This window comes from Elephantulus edwardii, unplaced genomic scaffold (genome assembly GCF_000299155.1).
Source record: "Elephantulus edwardii isolate Elephantulus edwardi_28Jun2011 unplaced genomic scaffold, EleEdw1.0 scaffold00216, whole genome shotgun sequence".
Lineage (NCBI taxonomy): Eukaryota > Metazoa > Chordata > Mammalia > Macroscelidea > Macroscelididae > Elephantulus > Elephantulus edwardii.
The window spans coordinates 92267-102995 of record NW_006399966.1 but is presented as its reverse complement, the minus strand read 5'-3'; the positions used below and the strand labels follow the sequence as shown (position 1 = coordinate 102995).

General features: G+C 39.7%; 1 protein-coding gene across 1 annotated transcript in view; it reads left to right on the top strand.

Annotated features, from left to right (window-relative positions):
- MAP3K3 (mitogen-activated protein kinase kinase kinase 3) overlaps positions 1 to 10729 on the top strand; it is a 102934-nt gene that overhangs the window by 58428 nt on the left and 33777 nt on the right. The window contains exons 6-7 of the mRNA XM_006897868.1: positions 3372 to 3471; positions 9867 to 9980. Of these exons, the coding sequence (XP_006897930.1) occupies positions 3372 to 3471; positions 9867 to 9980 (214 nt within the window). The remainder of the gene's footprint in view (positions 1 to 3371; positions 3472 to 9866; positions 9981 to 10729) is intronic.

Here is a 10729-nt window from a genome sequence, read left to right as displayed (position 1 = left end):
AGTGCAATATTCAGAGTCTCTTCTGACGTCCATTTTGGTCTTTTCTTCTTCCTTCTTAGTAACGACTTTGTGTATTCTTCATGAATGATATTCTTTTTATTGTATTATTTTACGTGTACCGTCAAATCAGATCTGACTGGTACAGGAGATTACCCCCTCCCTCTCTAGCGGAGCATCTGGTGGATTTGAACCATGTACCTCTGGGATTGCAGTGCAGCGTCTTGCCACTAGGCCACCAGACCTCCCTATGAATGATATTCTTGATATCTTCCCACAGCTTTATCTATATACACATGGAATTCTTTCTGATAACTCTCTTTTATTGTCACTACCTCTTGGTGAAGAGATTGAGATTGTACACACCTTTAGTTTGCTTAGCTCCACAGTCAACAGTCTTGACACCAGCAGCCAGGAAATTAAAAGGCGCATTGCCATGGGAAAGTCAGGGACCTCTTCAAAGTACTGAAGAGCAGTGGTGTCTCCCTGGAGACTACGGTGCGCCTGATACAGGCCATGGTCTTCGCAATCACTTGTCATGCATCAGAGAGTTGGACAGTGACCAAGGAGGATAGAAGGAGAATTGATGCCTTTGAGCTGTGGTGCTGGAGAAGAGTATTGAGAATACCATGGACTGCTAGGAAAACAAACAGATTTGTCCTGGAAAGGGTTAAAACGGGTGGCTCCTTGGAGGTGAGGGTTCTGAGGCTCCGTCTAACATACTTTGGACATGTTGTGAGGAGAGACCAGTCCTTGGAGAAGGACATCATGCTTGGGAGGGTGGAGGGACAGCGCAGGAGGGGAAGGCCCTCTATGAGGTGGATTGATTCAGTGAGTGGAATAATCGGGATAGGAGTGTCAGAGACAGTGCAATTGGCATAGGACAGAGCAGAGTTTAGGGCTGTTGTACATAGGGTCGCTATGAGTCGCAAGCGACTTGACGGCACATAACAACTACAACAACCTCTTATTTTTATTAAACTGAGTACTGCATTGAATCCGTATAAAATTGCCACTTTTGTATATAGAAAATTATTATCAGCAATATTGTATTTAATCAACCTGTTTTAATTCATGGTATCAAATATATCATTGCTGATGTCCATTGCTGAAATGGATCCTGGCTGAAAGCAGAAAATCCCAGAAGAAAGTCTATTTATGTTTTATTGACTATGCAAAAGCATTTGTTGTGTTGTTGTTGTTATGTGCCGTCGAGTCGTTTGCGACTCATAGTGACCCTATGTACAACAGCCCTAAACCCTGCTCTATCCTGTGCCAATCTCATTGCCTCTGACACACCCATCCCGATTACCCCAGTCACTGAATGAATCCACCTCATAGAGGGTCTTCCCCTCCTGTGCTGTCCCTCCACTCTGCCCAGCATGATGTCCCTCTCCAAAGACCTGTCTCTCCTTGCAACATGTCCAGAGTATGTCAGGCGAAGCCCCAGAATCCTTGCCTCCAAGGAGCAGCCTGGTTTAACCCTCTCTAGGTTGAATCTGTTTGTTTTCTTGGCAGTCCATGGTACATTCAATACTCTTCTCCAGCACCACAGCTTAAAGGCGTCAATTCTCCTTCTATCCTCCCTAGTCACTGTCCAACTCTCTGATGCATAACAAGTGATTGCAAAAACCATGGCCTGTATCAGATGCACCCTAGTCTCCAGAGAGACACCGTTGCTCTTGAGTACTTTAGAGAGGACCCTAACCGCAGTTGTGGCTAACATTGAAATGAATGGGAATTCTGAAACATCTAATTACGCTTATGCAAAATCTGTGTCTACACCAAGATGCTATTGTCCAAAGGGAAAAAGCGAACACTGCATGGTTTAAAATAATAAAAGGTGTAAAGTCAGGCAGAATTTTATCCTTCCTTCATACATTTTCAATCTGTGTGCTGAGCAAATCATTCGAGAAAGTGGACTTTATGAAAAGAATGTGGCATCAAGATTGGAGCAGTATTTGTCAACAACCTGACATGGTCTTGCTTGCTGAAAGGGAGGAGAACTTAAGGTGCCTGCTGCAGAAGATCAGGGACCACAGCCTTCAGTATGGATTACATCTCAGCATCAAGAACACAAAAATCTTCACCACTGTGCCAATAGATAGCATCATGATAGATGGAGAAAAGATTGAAATTGTAAATTATTTAATCTTGCTTTAACTCACAGTCAACACCCTTGGTACCTGTAGTCAGGAGATGTATAGCATTAAGAAGTCTGTTTCCAGAGGAGTCTCCAGAGACCCAAAGAGCAATGATGTCAGCTTAAAGACTATGGTGTGCCAGATTCAAGACTTGGTTTTCCCAGTCCTCTCTTATGTGTCCAAAAACTGGACAGTGGGTAAGGGTGACAGAAGAATCAATACCTTTGAGTGTAGTGTTGGAAAAGAGTACTGAATATCCAGTGCACTGTCAAAAGAAGAAACAAAAGACATGTCTTGGAAAAAGTGCAGCCAGAATGTTTCTTAGAGGCATGGATGGTGAAGCTGTATCTCTCATACTTCGGGCATGTTGTTAGGAGAGCTATTCCATGGAAAAGGACATCATGCATGGAAAAGGCAGTGAAAGAGAGGAAGATCCTCCGTGAGATGGACTGATACAGTGACAAAGGCAGTAGGCTCGAATGTTGGAGATGATAAGGATGGCACAGGATAGGATGGAGTTCAGATCTCTTGTTCTCAGAGGGTTGTTAGGAGTTGTATGCTACTTGACAGCACTTCACAACAACAGTGTTAAATATGTTGGCACACATTTTTTGTTTGTTTTTTTATGACTTAAGTGAAAGTTTATAGAGCAAATTAATTTTCCATTCAACATTGTATATACATTTTACTTTGTGACCTTAGTTGCAGCTCCCTCAATGTGATGACACACTCTGGCTTCCTCCCTGGATTTCCCATCTCCCATATTCACTTGGCTTGTTTTCTTGTTCCCACCTGCCTCCTGAGCTTTGTTTTGGGGCCAGTGCTGACCTTTTGGTTATTGCCTTTGTGAACTGTGTTAAGCCAATTTACTTAGGTGATCTCTGAGACTCATGTTTGGTTATCGCTAAGAATTTTTTATATCTTTACCCTGTCTTTTGTACATATGCTGTTGTTTTTGTTGTTGATAGCCTTCAAGTTGAGCATGACTCATTGCGACCCTATGTTCAAAAGGCCTGAAGCCCCTCTACAACTATTGATATTTATCAAAGTTCATAGAGTTTCCTGAGGCATGTTATTTAGGAAGTGGATGCCACTCCTGCTACCATATACTTGATGATATTTATAGCACATACAAATATGTATGTAGAAATTATATATATATGTATATTATTTTTAAAATAATGTATATTTTTAAATATGCCTTTAATCTAGCATTCTGCTCATTTTCAGAATCATACCGTTCAGCCGGCCTGTGAGATATGAAGATGTGGAGCACAAGGTGGCAGCAGTATTTGGGCAGCCTCTTGAGCTACATTATATGAACAATGAGGTAAGGAAGTTCATGGAAGGTGAAGATACAACCAGTCCAAGAGGGGATACATTTCTCTGTGTTTAACTGAGGATTTTTAAAGTTTATTCCTCTAATATCATCTGTAGGTTTTTCATTTTCTGGGGCCTGTTTTTGTAATTCTGACAGCTGTAAGAGTGCCATGAACCATGAACCATGAACCATTTCACTACATGAACCATTTCTACTGATGGATTACACAGCTATTTCCAGTTCCCTTCTTGTTGTGTACTATAGAGTCAGAATCTACCCATCGCTGACCCTCTGGGGGTTTTCAGAGGCACTTAATAGCACAAGAGGAGATTGCCCATTCTTCTCTTATAGAGCAGCTGGTGGCCTCAAACCGCATACCTTTGGGATTACAGCACAGCTTCTTGCCCTAGGCCACCAGAGCTCCTTTTACATTTCCCATACTCACTGAATGAAGGCAGTGTTACTACCATGTGGTAGTACTGTGCCAAGGCCAGGACTTATATTCTTTATATTTTGTAGAAGCATCTTTTTCTTTTCAGCACAGCCTTACTAAGAAGCAGAGGCTTTATCAGGGTCTGGAGGAGTTGTGGAAAACTATGGGATCCTTCTGATAGTCGAAGATTTTGGATTTTGTTTTCAGAGTTTAATTTTCGTTTGTAGCATATTTATCTTGAAAGTTGGCACCTATTCCAATGATTTTTTTAAACCCTCCTTTTTCCAAAACAAACTAGGTCTCTGTTTACTCTTTGAATACCATCCAAGATGGAATTCTTTTGAAAATCAGATATTCAGGTGCTTTTCCAGCTCTAAGACAGACACTTGAGGTTCCAGCCTGCTTAGCCTGATGCTTTACATTTACCTGAAAGGCAGCATTTTTATTCCTAGTAAAAAGCGTGTTTCTTCATGGAATTGAGTTGGGGAGCAAAACAAAAAATATGAGCCATAGTGTGATCTTACAGAGTCAGATCCTTAGTATAGTTTTGTTTTGTTTTATTTTATTGGTTGAAGGGCTTTAAAAATTTCCTCTCTAGTTTGAGTCTAAAACTTATTAGCCAGACTTGGAAACTTGTTGACTAAACACTCTGTGATCTGTGATTCCCTAACTACAGAATGTGCAACTCAGCATGTGAAATTGGATATACTGACGGATAAATAACTCACTAAAATAAAATCACCTAATCTTAGGTAGTATTTTTTTTTAGTAACTTGAGAAATAGAGCAAATTTGGAGACTTTGGTCACTAACCCCATAGTTATTAAATAATGAAGACAAAATAACGTGTATGGATAGTACCTCATTCAGTTAAAGTTGTGTGGGTCACCATGAGTCAGAAATGGCACAACAGCACCTAACAACAGTAACAGACTAACACCAATATCCTAAATATAGCACATAAAACGACCTAAAATATAAATGTAAAATTCACAGAGCTTTTAAAAAATTGTACATAGTACAGCTCAGACTAAAGTGACTACAGGAGAAAGTGACACAAACATCGGCTAGCTAATCAGTATTAAATAAGCTGTGCATTCTTTAGTTAGTGCTTACTTTTCTAGAGAGTCTAGTATTCTTTTCTCTTTGAGGATGTATTTCCATTAAAAATTCTAATTCTAAAGCTCCTAGAGCAAAATAGAGGAATAATGCTTTAGGGCATAGGTTTCAAACATAGATTCTTACATATGGTACCAAAACTAAGGACAAGAGAAGACAAAATAGATTGCTCAAAGGATTTATGAGCAAATTAGACAACTGAACTGATTGGGAGAAAATACTTGGAAGCCATATAACTAATGAAAATATTAAAAAACTTTGACCACTCTCAAAAAAAGCCCACTTTAAAAATCGGCAAAGGACTTGAATAGCCCTTTTACCAAAGATGATATTCAAATTAACAGTAAGCACATGGAAAACTGTTTGACCGTTGGACATGTACTCTCTCTCTCTCATTGCTATCAAGTTGGGTCCAACTCATAACTGACCTTACAGCAGGTTTCCAAGACTTTGTACAAGAGGAGATAGCCATCTTTCTCCCATGAAGTATCTGGTGGATTTGAACCACCAGAGAAGCACAGCCTCTGGGTTGGCAGTGCAACGGCACAAGAGCTTCCTGTTAGTCATTATTGTTGCTGCTGTTGTTTCCCATTGAGTCGGAACTGGCTTATAACTGATCACACGGGAGGAGATTGCCCATCATTCTCCCATGGAACAGCTCATGGATTCAAACCATGAGTATTAGAATTGGCAGTGCAGTTCTTAACCCCTAGGCCAGTAAGCTCCTTTGTTAGTTGGCCCTGTTGTGTACATATGGGTCAGAACCAACCCATAGATGACCATCCAGCGGGTTTTCATTATGTATTTTGGGGTACAAAAGTCAGTCCATTTTTCTTTTTTCAGTTTTTTTTTCCTCCTTGGAGACAGTGATAGTGAAGCTTTATATCATATACTTTAGGCATGTTGTTAGGAAGGGCGAGTCCTTGGAAAAAGACAGCTTGCTTGAAAAGGTGGCGGGTCGGATAAAGAGAAGAAGAGCCCTAACAAGATGGATTGACACAGTGACCGTAACAGTGGGCTCAAGCATATGAGAGATTGGTTCAGATGCGTTGTTCATAGGGTCACTGTGAATCATAGGTGACTCATTGGCACAGAATAACAGCAGGGGGTATTCTAAAATATTGCTATAAGTTAGAAATAACTCAGTGGTAGTAAGTTTGGTTTTGACATTAGACTCTACAGGAGTAGATTATCAGAGCAGATACTCAGTTCTTTTCTCCCATAGCATAGAAAATTAATAATAAAGTGTTTCGCTTAGTAGCCAAGTGTAGGGCTCCTTGACTTTGATCTATTTTCATTCTTTTTAATTGAGATTTTAATGAAAGTTTATAGAGAACTTAGATTTCCATTCATTCATTATTGAATATTTTCCTTCCTGTCCTCCCACCCCCCAGTCCGCTTTTTTCTTCAGGAAAAAAATTCTTTCATTGTTATACAGACACCCACCCCAGTCCACTTTACTATGCGGCTCTTCTTCTAAACTCTTGTCATGCCAATAATACCTAATCATAAATTCCTTTTATACAGTTCTCTCCCTCTTCTGTTTCAATGCCATGTACATTATTTATCTCCTCTTTTCTGAGTTTCTCACTAACCTCTGTGTCAGTCCTGTTTTATAACAGTGGCATTATGCAGTATTTGTCTTTTTTTAAATTTTTATTTTATTATTTTTGTGTGAGTGTACCATCGAATCAGATCTGACTGGTACAGGAGGAGATTGTCCCTCCTTCCCCGGCAGAGCATCTGGTGGATTCGAACCATGTGCCTCTGGAATTGTAGTTGCAACTCCTTACCACTAGGCCACCAGAGCTCCCCTAAAGAATTCAAACTTGTTTTTGTTTAAATTTTATTTTTATTTTATTATTTTGTGTGTGTGTACCGTCAAATCAGATCTGACTGGTACAGGAGGAGATTGCTCCTCCTCCAGCAGAGCATATGGTGGATTCGAACTGCATACCTCTGGGATTACAGTGCAGCTTCTTGCCACTAGGCCACCAGACCTCCCTTCAGCATAATGTCCTCCATGGTCACCCATTTTGTATAGTATTTCATGAATTCTTTGTTTTTCAGTGCCGCATAATATTCCATTGTGTGAATATAACACAACTTCTCTATCCATTTATTTGTTTATGGGCACTTGGATTGTTTCCAACTCTTTGTTATTGTGAAAAGAGCAGCAAAAAACATGAGGGTGCATATATCAGCATGGGAGGCAGTTCTGGTTTTTTATTTTTTTAGTTCTGGTTTCTTTTTTTTTTAATTTTATTATTTTTATGTGAGTGTACCGTCAAATCAGATCTGACTGGTACAGGAGGAGACTGCTCCTCCTTCCCCGGCAGAGCATCTGATGGATTCGAAGCGTGCGCCTCTCGGATTGTAGTTGCAGCTCCTTACCACTAGGCCACCAGAGCTCCCCTTAGTTCTGGTTTCTTAAGGGCATGGTATGTTTTCAAGATTCATCCATATTGTACTTCATTCTTTTTTTCTGGCTGAATACATACCATTTTATTTTTTTACATTTTGTTTATCCATTCATCAACTAATGGATATTTATTTCCTTCTTTGGATATTATTTTGGTTACTAGGAGAGCTCTGGTGGTCTAGTGACAAGGAGCTGTGCTGTAATCCTGAAGGCACGGTTCGAGGCCACCAGCTGCTCTGCTAGAGAATGATGGGCATTCTGCTACTGTGTGATTAACTGTCTCTGAAAAACTGCTGGAGGGTCAGCTATGGGTTGGGTTCTGACTCTACAATATACAACAACAACAACATTGAACATTTATGTTTTAAGTTTTTGTATGAACATATATTTTCTTGAATATATATCTAGGATTAAAATAACTAGGTCATAGGATAACTCTAAGTTTAACTTTTTTTTTTTTCGTTTATAATTTTTTGTGTGTGTACTGTCAAATCGGATCTAACTGGTACAGGAGGAGGTTTCCCCTCCTTCTCCAGCAGAGCATCTGGTGGATTTGAACCGTATACCTCTGGAATTGCAGTGCAGCTTCTTGCCACCAGATCACCAGAGCTCCAAGTTTAACTTTTTGAGTAACTGCCAAACATTTTCATAGCAGCTGCATCATTTTACGTTCCCAGCAGCACTGAGGTTTACAATTACTGTTTATCCTAACTTTTGTCATCTTTTATTTGAATTTTGTTTTTATTTTTAAATTATAGACATCATAGTGATGTGAAGTTATGTTTCATTGTGATTCTGCATATATCTCCTTTAAAGAAATATCTGTTCAAATCTTTGGTCTAAAGAAAAAAAAATCTTTGGTCTATTTCTAAGTCTTTTTCTTTTTGAGTTGCAGATACTATTAAAAAACCCTCACTCCTTGCTGTTGAGTTTGACTCTGACTCGTAGCTGACCCTCCACTGGGTTTTTGAGGCTCTAAATTGCATGGGAGGAGACTGTCCATCTTTCCCTTGGGGAGCTGATGGTGTGGTCACACGACCAGAGAAGCTTGTCCTTTAGCTAACTGCACAGCTCCCTACAGACTTCACCACCAGAGCTCCCTAGGTGCTATTGTTAGGTGCTGGCTCATTAATGCCAACTTGTCGAGACCCTGTGTGCAACAGAATGAAACACTCCCCAGTTCCTGTGCTATACTCACAGTTGCTCTTGTAGTAAAGTATAATTATAATTCTAAACCAGCCCACACTGCTGTTTTTACTGTACCAGTCCATTTTGTTAAAGGCCTTTGCCCTTCCCTGGGGACTAGCCTTTCATGGTAACATGCCCAAAGTATATGAGACAAAGTAGTGCCATCCTTGATATGTATATGATTTACAAAATTGGCTCCCTTTCTGTGAGTTGTCTTGAGATTTGTTTTAAACATTGTTCTATTTGCTTTTCCCAAGTCTGACTTAGAATTCCTATCAACTTACAAAGTAGGAACTGAAGAAATTAGTTGTATTTCTGCTTGATTTTGTATTTTCCACAAACCTAGATACTAGGCAAAAATATTGTTACTTCTTTTAATACTAACCTCATCTTCTTTTGAGTGAGACTTATCTATACACTACAGACCTTTTTTAATACTTTAATGGAAGGAATGCAAAGGAGGTAGTTTTGGAGCTTCTAGTCCCTTATTTTTGTCTGTAAACATCACGATGTTAAACTCTGCTGTGATGTCTGAATTTTCAATCTTAGAATAGCATTCCCTGCCTACAACCACCCCTCCTGTATCTTTTCTGTTGGCTTTGTTAATGTGAACACAATGGGAGATAGAGTGGAATGTGAGCCTGGCACTTCATTTGTGTAGACACATGCAAGTTTAACTGTCTGGGATTTGATGTTTTGGAGTAAAAGATATTTTATTTATTTTTTTAAAAGTTATTTTTAGAGAGGAAGTTCTTCTTAGAAAATATTGCAGAACAAAGCACTGTTAGGTGCCACAGTATGGATGAACTTGAGGACATTAAACTCAAGGAAAGAAACTGGACAGAGAAGAACATATATTGCATGTTTCCACTTACATGAAATGTCCAGGAAAGGTTAATTCACAGAGACTCAGAGTAAATTGGTGGTTGCCTGGGGCCAGGAGGGGAGTGACGGTAAATGGGCACAAAGGGTCTTTTTGGAGTGATGAGAATGTTCTAAAATTGAATTGTGGTGATTGTTACATAACTGGAAACTTACTAAAAATCATTAAACACTTTTTAAAAGGCAGAAGGGGTGGCTATCTCTATGGTTTCAACTAGATTTTTTAAGACTTCATTCAAGAGTTTTTCTCCCCCTTCACACTTGTTTTAGTTTTTTTTAAAATTTATTTTGTTTATTTTTACAAATTGAAGCACATGATAGTGGTTTTATGATTTTTTGTTTGTTTTCTTTTGTATCCTAGCTCTCCATCCTGCTGAAAAACCAAGATGATCTTGATAAGGCAATTGATATTTTGGACAGAAGCTTAAGCATGAAAAGCCTTAGGATATTGCTGCTGTCCCAGGACAGGAACCATGTAAGTCATCTCTGTGGTGGCCTGGCGGCTGCAGACAAAGCTTACTTTCCTTCTGGAGCTTCTTTGCAGCTTACGGTGTCATGGCCCAGCCCCTGCCAAAGCAAGAACTTAAGTACATCCAGCCCGTGTCGGTGACCAGTGAGCCTTCTGCATTTGACGTCCCTAGAAGCCAGTGAAGATTGTCAGTGCTGATGTTGCAACTAAAGGTTATTTGGCTTGTGGTATGGGAGGAAGGAAAGTATGATAAAAGGAGAAAATAATTTTGTTTTATAATTAGTTCTTTCAGTTAAATTTTGACCCCAGCAAAAGAGATTTGATCCACTTGGGGATGCTGATTAATAGAGACTTTCATGCTTTGCAAACTCAGTTCCCACATCTCAGCAGTCTTGCCTTTCTCCCAGGATACATGTAGGAAGCAAACTTTTTCTTCTTTCAGTGAGGAAAAAAAAATCCTCGGACCAAAAGGCATCTTGTAATTTACCAGCTTCTGTCTAACCAAGTGGCAGGCAATTTCTACACACCCTCAGAAGTGAGGAATTATCTTTTATGTAACTTCCTCTCTTGAGGGGAGATGGAGTTGGGGGTGGGAGAATACTTTCAGTCTGGGTCTGTTTCCTAATCACTGATTCCTCTATCTGTTTTCTTGTACTTTTTTCTTATGTTTTTATCTCTCCCAGTTTACCCCTGGCTGAGTCTTTGTCCTAAGCCTCAATATTATTTTCACCTGAAAACTCCTGGAGTTTGATAAT